Source organism: Miscanthus floridulus, chromosome 2 (assembly GCF_019320115.1).
Source record: "Miscanthus floridulus cultivar M001 chromosome 2, ASM1932011v1, whole genome shotgun sequence".
NCBI classification, from domain to species: Eukaryota; Viridiplantae; Streptophyta; class Magnoliopsida; order Poales; family Poaceae; genus Miscanthus; species Miscanthus floridulus.
In genome coordinates, this window is record NC_089581.1 from 169418213 (window position 1) to 169435968 (window position 17756).

Sequence of the window (17756 nt, forward strand, 5' to 3'; positions counted from 1 at the left end):
CGAGTTGCTTCGGTTACGAAGTTGATCTTGAGGTCCATCGACCTATCGATTGTAGAATTCCATCTAGCTTGCCATGGGATCAAGCGCGCATCCCTACCTAGCGCGTCAACTGTTGACAAAAGATGCTCGACAGTCCATCGAGGAGGCTACCCATTATAGTAGATTGATCAGTAGAGGTGCGCGTGATCAGGAACTAGATGGTAACATAGACACAAGATTTATACAGGTTTAAGCCGTCAGCGTGACGTAAAACCCTACGTCCTATGCTCTATTATTTTGTATTGATTAAGTATGAGATTTGATCTGCCCTCTAGGGAATGGGAACGGGAACCCGCCACCCCTCGGCTCCGTCTGGAATCAGGTGAGCCACGCCCCATCTCATCTCGTCGCATCATCTCCACCCATCCTGTCTACCTGTGTTGGATTGGAGAAGGAATCGTGTAAGTAGTTGCATTGTGACAAGCTTGACGACTAAAAAGGTCACGAATTTGTGATGTCCATTGTGTCCTTAATGTTCATCCGTGCATGGAGTCTGATGGGGTAACTGACAACACTACTGGAAATAGAGACTTTGCCGAGTGCAAAATTCTTTGCCGAGTGTCAAAAATCGGGCACTCGGCAAAGAATTGCACTAGGCAAAGAGTTCTTTACCGAGTATCAGGGCACTCGGCAAAAAATGCACTCGGCAAACTGACTTCTTTGCCGAGTGCCAGACCCTCGACAAAAGCGTGGCACTCGGCATAGGCTGACCCACGTAACGGTGTTCGGCCACGTCCTTCTTTGCCGAGTGCCTGCTGTTAGGCACTCGGCAAAGATTTATTTTTTTTAAAAAAAATTCTTTGTCGAGTGTCCCAGATCTGGCACTCGGCAATTTTTTTTGAAAAATACTTTGCCGAGTGCCTCTGGCACGGCACTCGGCAAATATTTTTTTTTAAAATGTCTTTTTTTTTAAAAATACTTTGCCGAGTGCCCCTGGCACGACACTCGGCAAAGATTTATTTTTTTTAAAATGTCTTTGCCGAGTGTCCCTGTGAAGGCACTCGGCAAAGAGGAATTTTTTTAAAAAAATTCAAAACCCTCTTTGCCGAGTGCCTTATCCGTGGCACTCGGCAAAGACCCCCTTTGCCGAGTGTCATGCCCCGGCACTCGGCAAAGTTTTTTTTTTGTTTTTGGCCTCCAAATTTTTAGTGCAGCCCTTTTAAAGCACCAGGAACTGCTAGTTAGAATTTGTGGATTTTTTATGGCTTTTTGATATATTTAGTTACTTTATTTCGTGCCGCTGTTTTTTTGTAGGTTTTGGAAACCTCACCGTGCAGGGGAGGTTCTGCCGAATTTTTTTAAATGACAGTATTTTGTTTCATTTTTGTAGAGAAGAGCCCGTCGGAGCCGAGTTGGAGTTCCCGTCGCCGTGTCGGTCTGCCTGCACCGCGCCGCCTCGCCACTACACCGACCCACCACGGCCCCGCTAGCCTGACTCTGCCGCCACCCTAGGTATAACCCCTCTTTCCGTATCATGGTCGTAGATCACGTAACCTAGTTAGGCGTCTCCCGTTCGAAAGAGATACGGTTGGAGGTATGCAGATCTTTGCATATCTATGACCGTATCTGTTTCGGATTGTCCATGTTTTTTGGACAGCCCGCGGATACGTAGATGGGTTAGTTTCCATGGTCTGCCCTGGTCCGAGATAGAGTTTTGGCATTCACCTCCCTGTTGTTCTCTAGATACGCACTCTTCTTTGGCAGGACGTGTATCTGGAGAACAGCGGGGTGGTACTGCCGAAATTCTGTCTCAGATAGGAGTAGAGCATGGAAACTAACCTCATCTGTGTATCCACGGGTGGGATTAGGACCTATCCTCACCTATTAGATAGTAGGAACACCATGTAGATGCAATTGATGGTTACATTACTCGCTGATACATATGTTAGAGGATGGATGACCGTCAGTGGATGTACACGGGCTAGAGAAGTCAGAGTGATTACACCACGGAATGGATGAACAAGACCGATGCTTTCTTGAACAGTGCATTTGACAAGGCTGCTAAAGGACATTGCCTAGTTTTGTGTCCCTTCAGCAAATGTGGAAACATGAGGAAGGTAAACAAGGTGGAAATGGGTAAACATCTTGTGAAGAATGGATTTATGCCGGACTACACCTGGTGGATCCACCATGGTGAAGCTCATCGTATGAGAGAGGAGGTGGTGAGACCACGGGTGGAGTCTTTTGATGCTGATGCAGGGGTACCAACATGTTAGATGACTTTCACCAAGGAGAGTTCGATGAGGGACGTGAGAGGAGGAGATGGAGGCAGCCGCACAGACGTTCTACGACATGATGGACTCAGCACAGAAACCCCTTCACGATCGGTCAATGATGTCTCAACTGGATGTCATTGGACGCTTAATGGGGTTGAAGTCCGAGTTAAACTTGAGTCGACCTGGCTTCGATAAGTTGTTGGCCGTGACTGGCACCCTGCTTCCGGAGGGCCACATTCTGCCAAAGAGCATGTATGAGTCACAGAAACTCCTTCGAGCACTTAAGATGCCGTATGAGCATATACATGCTTGTCCAAAGGGGTGCGTCCTATTTAGGAAAGAACATGAGCATGCAAAGTTCTATCCAAAGTTTTGCACCTATTTCTAATTACGTCTTGTTTTTCTTTTTTGTTGCAGGTGATTGAACAAAGATGGCGGGCGACCGTCATAAGTCTGTGAACTCGATTTACCAAAGACCACACCGGCTGCAGGAGGAGGGGGCAGCGGAGGGATCGGACAGGAAGAGGAGGAGGAGGACCGCCGGACGCAGGAGGGGGCCGTCTCCTCCCACACTGCGTGAGGAGGAGCCGGAGGAGGAGGTGGCGCCCGTGGACGAGTCAGACGATGAGCTGGTTCAGCAGACGGACGAGGAGGAGGGGCCGCACAAGGACGATGAGTTGGAGGCAGCAGGCATGGGTTCTACTTCCTCCGACTCCTCTTCGAGTGTCTACTTGCGAGGACCCGCGAGCCTCCCACATGTTCCGTTTCCTCACCAACACCCAGTGATTCGCCCCGAATGACAAAAGTAAGTAACTTTATATGTTATCACTACTACTTCATATGATATGATAAAAAAACTAATAATTTTTCTTAATCACTTGTGCAGGAACTGGGTGGTTGTGTCGGGTGGTAACACACGGCTAGTCAACGGCATCTTGGGTCTTCTGTGCAGGCAACACTTCCTCGGCATTGTCACGTACGCATCGAAGATGGAGCCGGTCTACTCGTTTGACCACTACGCCGTCGCCACCGATGTGGAGTACCCCAACAAGGCGGCGCGGGTGAAGGCAGAGCTTTGGGTAAGTCTCCCTCGCACAACATTGCTCAATATGTCGCATTCATTGGACTTTTCTTGAAATAATGAATAGATACATCGCTTTTGTGGTCATCGTGCTGTGTTTCTCGCAGTCGGCGTCACATAGTGGTCAGGCTTGCTCGGACTTCTAGGCATGGTGTATGGCCCACAAGGGCAAGGCGACATCCGACGTCTCCTTCAACCTGGAGGACCCGCCCGAGGCATACACGAACCGAGCGTCCACTTCCGCATTAGTGAGTACACTGAGGTGGCGAGGTCGCTCCATGGGTCAGACCACGATCCGAGCACACAGGACTTCGATGGAGAGGCCATCATGAGGGCAGGGCAAGGCAAGAAGCATGGGCGGTTCTGGCTTGGCGATGGCGTCATCGACACGACCTCTACTCCCTCTCTCTCCCAGATCCGAGCACGAAGCATGAGCGAGAGCCTGGCCATTCACACATGGCCGACCGCTGCACAACACTGAGTCGACGCACTCGAGGTTATTCCTGTTTTACTCGTCATATATTGATCTTTACACACCTTAATTAGCTTTGCATTACTGAAAAATTGGAGTGAAATATTGCAGGCCCGGCTGGAACAAGAAATGAGGCAACGTCAGGAGCTGGCGGCCCAGCTGGACGCCGAGTGGACCGAGCGGCAGGTCCAGGTGCAGAGGCTGACGGACATTACGGAGTTCCTACAAGGGCTTGGGCAACGTGTGTGCTTCTCTCTACTAGTTGGGCTGTTGGTTCTACCTCCGCCTCCGCGTCCTACAGCTACAGCTACTCCTATGAGTATGAAAGTTTTTTACTTTCGCTTGTACTTAGCTTGTATGGCTTCTACCTTCCTAGATTAGCTATCTAAATAATCTTGTCTCACATGTAATCTTTACTCCTTTGTGCAGTCTCTATCTGACGGTGGTTCGAATAATCCACCTCAGGCACCTCCGAATGATGCAGCTGGGCCTTCACCACAGTCGTAGTGGCCGAGATGAGTGCACGTTGTATTTTTTTTATTTGTTGTTCACTTGGTGATGGACTTGTGATATACTTGTGATGCACTTGTAGACTTGATGAAATTGTGGATTTATTTGGATGGACTTGAGCACTTATTATTATATATGTGATATATATTGTGATGGATGTGATATGTGCTGATGGATGTGTGGATGGATGAGATATATATGTGATGGATGAGATATATATATATGATGGATGAGATATATGATTGTATGAATTTATTTGTCATGATAGAATGTAAAAAAAATTAAAAATGGCCGTTTTTGGTCACTTTGCCGAGTGTTGCACTCGGCAAAGTACCCCTTTGCCGAGTGCCATGGTCACAGCACTCGGCAAAGCTGGAAAAATGGGCTGACGAAAAACCATTTTTCCAGCTTTGCCGAGTGCCATGACCATGGCACTTGGCAAATAATTTAAAAAAAAATCCAACTTTGCCGAGGGACAGCCAGAGGACACTCGACAAAGATTTTTTTTAAAAAAAATTCAAACTTTGCCGAGTGCCGGTAAGATGGCACTTGGCAAAGAATTTTTTTGAAAAATAATTCAAACTTTATCGAGTGCCGGCCAGAGGGCACTCGGCAAAGAATTAAAAAAAATCAAACTTTGCGAGTGTCTGCCCCCAGAGGGCACTCGGCAAAGATTTTTTTTAAAAAAATTCAAACTTTGCCGAGTGCCGGCAAGAGGGCACTCGGCAAAGAATTAAAAAAAATTAAAACTTTGCTGAGTGTCGGACAGTGGGCACTCGGCAAAGAATTTTTTTTTTAAAAAAATAAATCTTTGTCGAGTGCCTGCAGGGTTGACACTCGGCAAATAATCTTTTTTCAAAAAAATAAAAAATCTTTGCCGAGTGCCTACAGGGTTGGCACTCGGCAAAGCCACCGTCAACGGGGCTGGCGCCGTGACGGTCGCTTTTCTTTGCCGAGTGCTCCCGGGGCACTCGGCAAAGTTTTTGTCGAGTGCCCGATAAAAGACACTCGACAAAGAGGGCTTTGCCGATCAATTTTTTTGCCGTGTGTTCTTTGCAGAGTGCAATTTGGCCTTTGCCGAGTGCCCTGAATCCAATAGTGCGAATGCTAGATCTGATTTGTATTTCAACTTCCTTTGTGATTACGTATTGTTGATCTAACCGCTGGGAGTACCCGTAGTGACAACCAAATATGATACCTTGGCATGATGCCAGTATACAAATTTAGTCACCTTTTGTCAGCAAATACCCTCAGCGAAAAAGCAATCCAATCGACGGAGCTTATTTGCCATGAATTTGTTGCTTGGTTGGCTGATTGGCGCAGGATTATTGTTTCTTAAACATGTCGCTTGTGTTAATGTGCTGCTCCATTATGATCTTGTGGAATACTGGATGCATTCACCCTTGTACTTGCAAGAAATGTTTCTTATCTTGGTTGAATGAGTGTTCCTGCTGCTTATGGAGAGTTGATTCAATCCACAGACAATTGGCGCATCCAGTTTGGGGAATATTATATTTTTATGCTAGATTCCTAAGGTCATAAACCCTGATTACCCCTGGATCTGGAAGTGAGAGATAGAAAAAGGACGATAGGTGCATGAATAGGGGAAATGCATGTGAAGGGTGAATAGGTTTATAACTTTGAACTAATAATGGGTAAAATGTATGATATGTGTAAACTAATTGGTACGAGACTTTTTATACTAAATGATTTAACACCACATAAATTCATTTCACCCTTACAATTTGGTTTGTTTATGTTCACATTGAGTAATCTTATGGCATTGCTCCTATCTTATAATATGATAAGTCCAGCTGTTTTTTTGGCACTTATGCTTCTTTGAAGTTGATAATAAGAAGAAATGACAGGAAAATGTCTATGCTTAATTTTGCTCAAGACGCTGATCCATACCATCTTACGAATGTTGCAGCTTTAGACATAATAAATCTCCTTGTACATGTCTTCAAATTTATGGCTATTCCTATTCAAGTTTTGATGCGTTTTTTTTACTCTTTGCAGGCTGGAACCTGGGAGGAAAAGAACCTCAACTCATGGGCCAATACTAGGATAAAAGTGAATATTTTAGTAACCAGCTGTTGGCAAAAATACTTGGCTTATTTTTCTTGAAAAGCGTAGAAGAGCTGCGCTTCATTATATTAAGAAGAAAGATGGGTTAAGAACCCTTTACAACGCACACCGCACACCACACTTTTTGACTGATTACATTCGCGCCCGTGAACTAGCTGTCGAGGTGACCGAACCATACATGCTAACCATCAGGGAGTGGGGGTAGTCAGGAAGGACCGCTCCCGAGCACCTGCCATGCACCATAACCGGCGCTCCTCCCCTGCAGCGACCAAAAAAATACTTGGCTTATGATACTCCTAGTACAATGATGTTTCGGTTTTAAAAAATCCTGACATTTGCTGGCTACTTTGTGCTACAGGATTTGATGGGCTCTTTAGGTTCATTGGAGTTCCCTATAGGGAAGGCATCCGTTGATGAAGTGTCCAAGTGCTCAGGCGATGTAAGTATATTTTTAATAAAATCATTCAATTCTATTATTCGGTCATCAATTTGTGCTTGAAAGAAACAGTCTGATTATGCATGTTGTTTTCTTGCCATTGTACACCTGATGCGATTGATTTCTCTTTACATCACCCTTCTGTATAGTATGAAACTGTCTGTCTTTCCTGATAGCTGAATGACTGTACTAAAGCATAATGCATTAGTGTCTAGACTAACATGTATTGATTTATGTTTTGGGAACCTGTGCTGGATTTAGTTAAGACAGCAGGCAGTGGCGAGACTTCTGGTATTGATGACCGCATCACCAAGATAATCAAAAATTGGTATTGCAGTGGCGAGACAATTCTTGTTGGAAAGAGTGAACATAAACTGACTATTGAAATAGAACTGGTCAGCCTTAGCACCTTTTTCTTGCTTCTACTTGGTGCAACATATATCAATGCATTCAAAATCTGCTGTGTATTTGACAGAAAATAACCTGCCGCTGTGATGAAGTTGCGTTTGAAGTGATGTGGGGCCTGGAAAACCACTTGCATATTTTAGTGCCTGATGAGGAATTAGAGCTACGTGAGGAGGGACCGTAAGTATAGGAGCCAAGGATTACATATGTTCCTGCGAAGTCTTAATTATAACATCGAACCAAAGCTGGTGAGCACACTAGTCTTTACTGATGTCCAACGTTCAATTTTTCTGTTTTACTGCACCCTATCATGTAAATTTATTGTTTGTTCACTTGTTCTGTAATCCATGAATATTACCAAAGTTTATATTGTGATACTTCCTGGAATATCATACCAATTGTATGCTAAGCACTATGATATCAAAAAGGAAAAATCATCCATGTATCTCAGTATCATTTTCATGTCTTTCATGTCTTTGTGAAAGTGCTAAGATGAATAACATGTTAGACAATGATACATCTTTTTCATGTCTTTCATGTATTGCTCTGCACAGCATATAAATCTGGTTAAAAATGCATAATAGGGGCGGTTGGTACAGTAGCCACTCCTACAAATCGATTTGTAGGGGCGGTTGATAACACCAGCCGCCTCTACAAATCGATTTGTAGGGACGGTCTGGGAACCGCCCCTACAAATGCATGATTTATAGAGACGGTATGGTAGGGGCGGTTGGCCGAACCGCCCCTACAAATGCCCATTAGCCGCCTCTGAAAATCATATCTGACTTAGTGGGTATCCACTAGGAATATCTTTAACAGTGGGATTACCTAACACTTTGCTGCCACCCAGCTAGTGATGATCAATGGCGGCAGCCCGATGTGCCTATACAGATAAACCGCGCAGAGGTTGGTTTTGGTGATAGCTCAAGTGATCGATTCAAGTGGATGAGAGAACATTTTGTACTACATGTGCTCGGGCCGGGGAGTAGCATTGCATAGCTATAGCTGTCCAGAAGAAAAATGGCTCGTAGGGTTCATGGGACGGGAGCTGAGGGGTGCGCAGTAGTAGGTACGTGCCGCACCTGGTGATGATCCTGGCGCAGTTGTGCTTCGCGCTCATGTCCTTTATCACCGAGGCCGCCATGGACATGGAGCTCAACTCCTACGTCTACGTGACCTACAGGCATCTCCTCGTTGCTGTTCTCATCTGGCCTTTTGCCTACTACGTTGAGAAGTAAGGTCGATCATTTCTTCAAGTTAAAATAATTAACAAGCACTTGTTCTCATTGTTCTTTATCTCCTATATATGTATATACCTCTTGTCTCTGTTGTTGATATTGTTGTTGTTGTTATTATTGTACATGCGCTGGGCGTTGAGGCCTAAAATAATATTTATGCTGTTCCTAGAGATATTTGTACTGTCACTTCTAGGGTAATTAAGGACAAGATCACGTGTATTATTGTTGCTTTTTTTTTAAAAAAAATCCTTAAGCGAAATGGTTTTTAGTGTGGTTTATTAATTATATCGCCAAGCCTTGTTTGTCTTGCAGGGTGAGCTTAGGTCCTAACTTGTACTTCGCGAGCTTAGAGTACACATCTCCAACATTTGTTACTTCTATGGTGAATACCGTCCCTTCAATAACTTTTTGTCATCGCTATAATCCTCAGGTCGTCGCCGGTGATACCCCTTTGTCCTTGGAAAAAATTAATTTTGACAACTGATGTTCATGAGCTGATCGTTTGACGACTGACTCTCGTTTGATCATCTTTTTTTTTTTTTTGAGGGGCTCGTTTGATCATCTTGGTTTCACTATAATCAGAATGGAGATTGTAGACGCCAAGAGCCTACGAGGGATGGTCAAAATTTCTGGGACGGTGGTATGGCTCGTCGGGGCGACCACCATGACTCTGTACAAAGGAGAAGCAATAACCAGCCACTGGAAGCCACCCATACACATGCCGGGCAGCAGCGTCGTGCGTCAGAGTTGGTGGCGAGGACCAATCCTCGCATTGGCCAGCTGCTTATGTTGGTCCATCTGGTTCATTTTACAGGTACATTGGTGCCAACAAACATCCTCCGATCCACAGCCCAAATCCGTAGCTAGCTTTTTAAGATACATATAAGCCATTAATACGAATTGTTCGCTAAGGGAATGGATGTGCACGGTTGGAGGGATTCAGTCAGCCGTGCTCGCGGTGTTCATGCGGCACAAGCGCCAAGATTGGATGATAGGTTTTCTTGGCCTCAAGTTCTGGTGCGTCGTCTACTCGGTAAGTGTACAACTGTGCTAGCTAGTACAATCCGTAACATATCCGGACATGGATTTCCCATTTCGATTCACTGTCGTTTTGTTTTGAGTTCCAGGGAATTGCCTGCAGCGGCTTCACATTCTACGTTCAGCTGTGGTGCACCCAGAAGAAAGGTCCCGTCTTCGTTACCATGTTTGATCCCTTACCGGCAATCATGGCGGCCATGCTGGCCTATTTCATGTTCGGCGAAAACCTATACATAGGAAGGTATATAATCTGCATAATTAATGAGTCGATCCAACTCATCAACAAGTCTGATGACAGTTTATCATCGTCAATAGTCCACTGATGTTGTTGATATATGCAGCATAATAGGGGGTGCTGTTGTGATTCTGGGCCTATATATGCTGTTGTGGGGAAAGGGCAAAGACCAAATAGACAAATCAAGCACGGAGCATGAGCCGGAGCGGGATGGCGACCAGTCGGAAAATGATAACATCATCAGAAGTAAAAATGATTATGATTATAAGGGTGTGTTTCGACCCTACAATAGTCAGCCGCTGCTAAAAATTAGTCGAGAATCTGTTTATTGGATCCTCAATTAATAAACCCAGCTAAAGTATGTCTTACCTACCACGCAGCTAATAATTAGTTATAGTTGATTTCTCTTAACTAAGGTGAAACCAAACCAGGCCATGTAAAATTTTATTTTGGTGTGTAGCATTATAATATTCTCACTTTGATCTCGGGACTGTACCCACGACTTAGGGGCTGTTTGGTTGCTGCCTCCTTGTCAAGAAAATAGCTAGGCAGACATATCCACCCCCAAGCTTATGAAATCCAACGACGGAGTGGTTGCCTAGCCCAGGCAACTTTTTAGTCTCCCAACCAAACAACCTCTTAGTCCTCTTGGTAAAACTTGTTACTCTTGTATGCAAGTGTCTCTATATCTTCTATATACGTGTAGTCATATATACGTGCGACACGCATGTGTTTATATTGTTGTGATAGATGACATCATATATATATATATATAGGCACGTGTTTATATATGGTTGTGACGACGACACGTGCGACACGGCGAGCAGCGAGGCCATGGTGACGCCCAGCTAGCCGAGAGCTCCGCCCCGCACCTAGGACACGTGAGATAGGAGGAAGAAGAAAACGCAGTTGTTTTTTTTTTCATCTTTTGCATTATGCCCCCTGATGCGTGGGGTCCACCAGGTGGAAGTGAGATAAAGAGGGAAGTGGAGATTCACTTTTTTCACATCCTTAGCTGAGTCTTCCAATAGCAATATAAGACCACAGAGCCGCTTTAAGATTAAAAGTTGTACCAGGACATCCACATGATCTTGTAATGGTTGCATGTCCCTTCTAGCTGTAGATTCATAAAGCACATTTAATTTACCCAATATAAGGAATTTTGATAATAAATGGCACACATGCACGCACCACGCTTGGGATTTTGTAATGTTATACGAAGACCTGAACGTGTATTTACTTGAGGCCATACTGATTCATACCATGGTATTAGTAATAAGAAAGGAATTAAGCCACATCTATGATGAAAACAAGTTTGTAAATGTTACAAAAGACCTGACCGCTAAAAGAAAGCCTCACCAACGAGGAACAAAAACGTTTTGGTAATTAAGTGACAACTAGTAAACTAATAATTTTAATATAAGATGATTAAATCCAATTCGTTCAGGCTTGACCTGAGCGGCTACACCGGACCGTCCGATGTAACGCACCGGAGTCCAAGTACATGCGATCAGCGCGGATCTACTCAAAATTTGACTGCGAGAACATGATCGAAGAAATGTCTTGGAGGCGCGCTGCTTTATCCTCGGAAGCTACATACAGCCTACAGTACTACTCTTGTGATCCTAATGCATGGACAATAGAAATAGGGCAGTACTACACGGCCTACGTAGAACATGATGATCGAGATATATGACATGAACATGATGATCGAGATTAGTCCGCGGTGACTCATAGAATACACGACCGAACCGTACGTACGTGTCCAAAGTCACAAACATTCACGCTTGAACCGGTCCAAAGTCACAAACATTCACGAAACCCTAGCAACAAGGCAATGAGAAGCTAGAACACTTGCCGAATACCATTTCTGAATCGAGGAAACGGATATTTCACGGTTGGATCGGAGTTCGTATAGTACTTATATATGCTCATATATATATATATATATATATCTCCCTAGACCATATATATATATATATATATATATATATATATATATATATATATATATATATATATATATATATATATATATATATATATATATATATATATGGTCTAGGGAGTTCGTTCATATGCCTTCGTTACGACACTTGCATCGACTTCAACCTTCAGAATTTGAACTCAAATGGACCGCGCTGATCAACAGTTTGAAAAATAAACCGTGTAACTAGGCTTAGGCTTGACCTCAGAACAAAATTTAGAAGTCTCGAAAATGGTACCACTACAGGAAAACGCCTCTTTGCCGACTGCTTGCCCCGGTCGGCAAAGGCATAAACCCAGTCGGCAAAGGCTTTGCCGACCGCAAAGCCACGTGGCAGTCGGCAAAGAGCAGTCGGCAAAGCCTGGGTCGGCGAAGGCGGATTTGCCGACTGCCACGTGGCACACAGTCGGCAAATCCTTTGCCAACTGCCACGCCAGCAGTCGGCATAGCCACGTGGCGCCGTCAGCCCTGACGGCAGGCTTTGCCGACTGCTGGTTCCTCGGCAGTCGGCAAAGATTTTTTTTTTCAAAAATTGTTTGCCGACTGGCCGCCAGCTAGGCAGTCGGCAAAGAAAGAAAATATTTTTTTTTTGAAATGTTCTTTGCCGACTGCTTTCGGAGTTGCAGTCGGCAAAGATTCTGTCCTAACAGTCGGCAAAGCTGGAATTTTTTTTTTTTTTGCTTTTGTTTTCTATTTTCTCGCATCAAAACCCTGCAAAATCACAAATTATAATCCAATTTCACCAGAACTCCAATTTCGGCCATTGATCAGACATATGGGAAACGAACTCTATAAAAGGAAGCCATCATGCATGCTTCCCTCCAACCAAAACCAAACACTTCGACGCTTTCTTCAACGTACGCGCACATATACTCCTCACTAGCTAGCTAGCAAGTAGCAACAAGCCACACCTAGCCCCAGCTTGTTTGCAATCAAACGTAGCATCGACATGGCATCGACGACGGCGGCAACGATGGTGAAGGCGGTGGTGGTGGCCGTGCTGCTGATGCAATGCTGCGACGTGATCCTCTCGGCGAGGCCGTTGCTGAATGCGGCGGCGGGGGCGGACGACGGTGGGTGGCAGCTGGGGCAGGTGCTAGACAAGGGCAAGGGGTCGCCGGGCGGTCCCGGCAACGGCAACTGCGACTATACGAAACCCGGGAATCCCTGCCGGCCACCCCAACCATCGTCGTAGAGTGCTGCTCGGGTGCTGCGCCATGCATCTTCGTTCGTTGTTCAATTATTCCATGGAAAAACGGTTTTTGAAGCTATTTATTTATAGTAGATCGATAAGATATTTGGTTTAGTTAGAACAGACAATTTGCGAGAATAAATCAACCTCTGACATAGCTCGACTTGCAATCAGCAAGTTGTTGCACCGTCAGTTATTAGCTTGGTGATACAAGGCAATAACTTAGATTATTGATTTTAGGCTTACAATAATATATAAAGGTCCCAATTGCACCTATGATTGTATTCTTTCTCCAAATATTTAATGTCTTTATTGAAAAAGATGATATTTTGTTGCCTCTGTTTCTTTTCCTTACTATTAATAATTGCAGGTTCTAATAGAGCATCCATGTTTATCCTCATAAGACTACGATAGAAAAAGAATACATCTAAAACCCTCGTCTCAACTCTCAAGTGAAGTGCCTACCGTTAATGCCATCATGTCATCTACGCGTGACCCAGAGAGACTAGTTTTAGTATTGGCCCATGGAGCTCGCAGCTCAGTTAGCATGTGTTTGGTTTGGAACCAAGTGGAATGGGTTGGTTTCACCTCACCTTTTTGGGTTAGGTTGTATCCATCTCATGTTTGGTTAGAGGGATGGAGTTATCCTAGATTTCTATTTGGTTCGAAGGCAAATGGATGTGGGTTGCGGATTCTGGCATGTGGGCCCCTGCCTTTCTCTTTCTCTTCCTTCTTCCCCTACCTTTCTTCTCTCCCAACGCGATCATGCAAACGCCGCCGGCTCCTCGCCCGATACCGCTCTGCCCAGATGACGTGCAGCCTGCTTCATCCCCGACACTATGGCTCCGAGCATCACCGTCGCCGTTCCACCAAGAGCTCGCTCCCATACACCGCCTGGGGTGATCCGCCGCGCCCTCGCCACCGGAGCTCCACCTGACCTTGCCGCCGAACTCCGACTGCTATCGCCTCCGGAACTCTGCCTCGACCTCGCCCGTGGAGCCTCAAGCATCATGCCCTCGCAGCTCAGGCCTAAAGCACCTGCCCACATGTTTGAGGAAAACGAAGTGGGTTGGATCGGTTTCTCCATTTTGGAGGAATCAGACGAACCCACATATTAAGGGCATTTTCCCTACTGGGATGAACTCAACCCTTAATTTGGAATCCAAACCAAACACCTCTAAAAAGGGGCCTGATCCAACTAACCCAGTTCAACCCTCAAACCAAACACACGCTAATAGTAAGACATGAGAGGCTGCATTGGTTGAGCATGTTGTGCTTATCCGACCGCAGCTCCAGGAGTGTGCCAATGGAAGAACCGAAGAAGAAAGGGCGAGCGGGAGGTTGGGTTGACAGACATTGAAAAAAGGCAAGCCGGTGATTAGGCCGATAAGTGGGCTAGGCAACAGACGAAAATACTAGGAAAACAATTTTCTCGTTTCAATATTAAATTCATAAACATGTCCGTATTTGTAACATGTATAGTTTGATGACATCAATGTCCAAAACTGTGGTTAGATCTCAATGTCCAAAACTGAGCCACCTCTCGTCTCATGACTCGCCCCCCCCCCTCGGCTCCTCCACCACCGCTGGTCCCCCTCGCTTCCCCTCCAGTATCTCGCTGGAGGCCGAAGGGAGTGGGCGAACCATCGTTTTTTAATAAGTTTTTCTATTAGATCGAGTCCTTAGGGTTAGGGTCTCTTCATACCAAGTTTCTTGGTATTAGGGACTTATCTCCTCCTTCTCTTGAGCGACGGCGAGGAGACAGGGTGGATTCATTTTCTCCATGGCAGCTCTGTTGAAGATGAGGGCGACAACTACGGTGTCAACAACTTCCTCGGCATGACGACATGGAGACTTTTCTTTCTGAACAGTGACATCAAGACGGAGATGATGTCGCCGTCATAGAATAATTTTTTTCGGTCTCTTCTCCGTTTTATTGTGGTTAGATTTGACCATGATGAAGGACTAGGGAGAATAAGTTTCAGATCAGTCTTCCCTATTTTTCGGTGGCAGAAAGAAGAACAACAAATACACAAGAAAGAAGAACTTTCTAAGTCCACCTACAGGAATGTTGGCCGTCGTTCGTTGGGCATAAGTTCTCAGGCTTTTTGACGAGTGTTTGCCTATACAGCCATCCATACGAAGCGTTATGCAGGTTTGGATTTGAGATTTGGAGCTATGCACAATGTGGGTACAATTTAGATGAAAATCAGTTTCTGGACATATAGTGTATTACAGAGTGTTTGTAATGTAATGATGTATCCAACTATAATATAATATAATTCTTTTTTTTTGTCTAAAAAAAGACCTCAATGTCCAAAACTAACAAATGGTGCTCACACTTTACGCTTATATACTCACATAAAGGAGACAAAACCAGAGTCTATGTTCTAGGAAGCTACGTACATATATACCACAATAATATAAATAATTTAAATCAGAGCAGCATATATATAACTTATAAGCCCGCCGCATATAATATATAAACTTGTATTGATGGATCAATATCATCAGTCCGCGGGGACTCATCACTATATACGACCCGAACCGTTCAAAGGTACAAAACATTCACGAATGAACCGGTCCAACCAGTAGCCGAGATCGACTGAGAATTCACAATTTTTAACCCAAACAACATGGCAATTCATGAGAGTATCTATCTGAACCATTTCCGTGGGACTCGTTCGTAGTGAAAGGCGGAAATTAAACCAATGTTTCACGGTCGGATCAGAGTAGTTATGGATGTTCATATGACATGGTCTAGCTCACTAGGCACCTTATAATTTTAGTTCATATATATAAGCTTTCGTTAGAACAATTGCATCGACTTCAAACTTTGGAAATTGCATTGAACTCAAATATGGACCGCGGTGATCAACGACAGTTGAAATTTAAAAACAACGTAACGTAGCTTGGCTTCAACTCAGAACAAAACACGTTTGCACTCGACAAATCTACTGTTTCTGGTAGTGGTCCTTAGTTGTGTTACTGTACTTTTTCAGACAACACATTACATATGGGGTAACGAACTATATAAAAGGAAGCCATCATACATATGCATGCATGCTTCAATTCCCTAGCTAGTAGTTCCCTCCAACAAAAACCAAACCACTTTAATTCGACGCATCATTTTACGTACGTATACGTACATACTCTCCACTAGTAGTGGTATATATACGTGATTGTTGCGCAAGCAGGGATCGATTATTTGGTTGTCTGACTGACATGGCATCGATCGACGACGACGGCAACGATGGTGAAGGCGGTGGTGGCGGCCGAGCTGCTGATGCAATGCCGCGAAGTGATCGTCGCGGCGAGACCTTTTGCTGCATGCGGCGGCAGGGGCGGACGGCAAGACGACGATGGTGATGCAGGTGCTAGACAAGGGCAATAATGGTGGGCCGAGACGCCCGGGCGGTGGCAACTGCAGCTGGAAGAAACCCGGGCACCCCGGCTGCCCGCCCCAACCATCATATCGTCGTAAATAGCTTGCCTGCACTACAATGCCTTTCAAGGATGGAGTTCCATGCATGGAAAAATGGATTCTTTTGAAATGGTTTAGTTCAGCTGTGGTGCACCCAGAAGAAAGGTCCCGTCTTCGTTACCATGTTTGATCCCTTACAGGCAATCATGGCGGCCATGCTGGCCTATTTCATGTTCGGCGAAAACCTATACATAGGAAGGTATATAATCTGCATAATTAATGAATCGATCCAACTCATCAACAAGTCTGATGACAGTTTATCATCGTCAATAGTCCACTGATGTTGTTGATATATGCAGCATAATAGGGGGTGCTGTTGTGATTCTGGGCCTATATATGCTGTTGTGGGGAAAGGGCAAAGACCAAATAGACAAATCAAGCACGGAGCATGAGCCGGAGCGGGATGGCGACCAGTCGGAAGCAAGCTATGCAGTACAGTGAACCGCCTTAGAGGGATCATATAGCGCTCAGAGTAGTAGAAGGCAACCAAATAAATCTTAAGATCATCATGAGATCTGGGAAAATGATAACATCATCACAAGTAAAAATGATTATGATTATAGGGGTGTGTTTGGACCCTACGATAGTCAGCCGCTGCTAAAAAATAGTCGAGAATCTGTTTGTTGGATCCTCAATTAATAAACCCAGCTAAAGTATGTCTTACCTACCACCCAGCTAATAATTAGTTACAGTTGATTTCTCTTAACTAAGGTGAAACCAAACCAGGCCATGTAAAATTTTATTTTGGTGTGTAGCATTATAATATTCTCACTTTGATCTCGGGACTGCACCCACGACTTAGGGGCTGTTTGGTTGCTGCCTCCTAGGCAAGAAAACAGCTAGGCAGACATATCTACCCCCAAGCTTATGAAATCCAACGCCGGAGTGGTTGCCTAGCCCAGGCAACTTTTTAGTCTCCCAACCAAACAGCCTCTTAGTCCTCTTGGTAAAACTTGTTACTCTTGGATGCAAGTGTCTCTATATCTTATATCTTCTATATACTTGTAGTCATATACACGGTGCGACACGCATGTGTTTATATTGTTGTGACAGATGACATCATATATATAAGCACGTGTTTATATATGGTTGTGACAGACGACACGTGCGACACGGCGAGCAGTAAGGCCATGGTGACGCCCAGCTAGCCGAGAGCTCCGCCCCGCACCTAGGACACGTAAGATCGGAGGTAGAAGAAAACGCCGTTGTTTTTTTTTCATCTTTTGCATTATGCCCCCTGATGCGTGGGGTCCACCAGGTGGAAGTGAGATAAAGAGGGAAATGGAGATTCACTTTTTTCACATCCTTAGCTGAGTCTTCCAATAACAATATAAG

The 17756-nt window shown here is 44.8% G+C and overlaps 1 protein-coding gene across 1 annotated transcript; it reads left to right on the forward strand.

Moving 5' to 3' along the window:
* Positions 1-16190: 16190 nt before the first annotated feature.
* LOC136537420 (WAT1-related protein At3g18200-like) lies at positions 16191-16862 on the forward strand. The gene is made up of 3 exons (XM_066529400.1): positions 16191-16311; positions 16500-16620; positions 16721-16862. Exons 1-3 carry the CDS (start codon positions 16191-16193, stop codon positions 16860-16862), a joined length of 384 nt encoding a protein of 127 aa, XP_066385497.1.
* The last annotated feature ends 894 nt before the right edge of the window (positions 16863-17756 follow it).

Coding starts and splice junctions, on each gene's coding strand:
- LOC136537420 (XM_066529400.1), top strand. CDS start 16,191: ATGGTGAAGGCGGTGGTGGCGGCCGAGCTGCTGATGCAATGCCGCGAA. Junction 16,312..16,499: donor AGACGACGATGGTGATGCAG/GTGCTAGACAAG, acceptor GAAATGGTTTAG/TTCAGCTGTGGTGCACCCAG. Junction 16,621..16,720: donor GAAAACCTATACATAGGAAG/GTATATAATCTG, acceptor TGATATATGCAG/CATAATAGGGGGTGCTGTTG.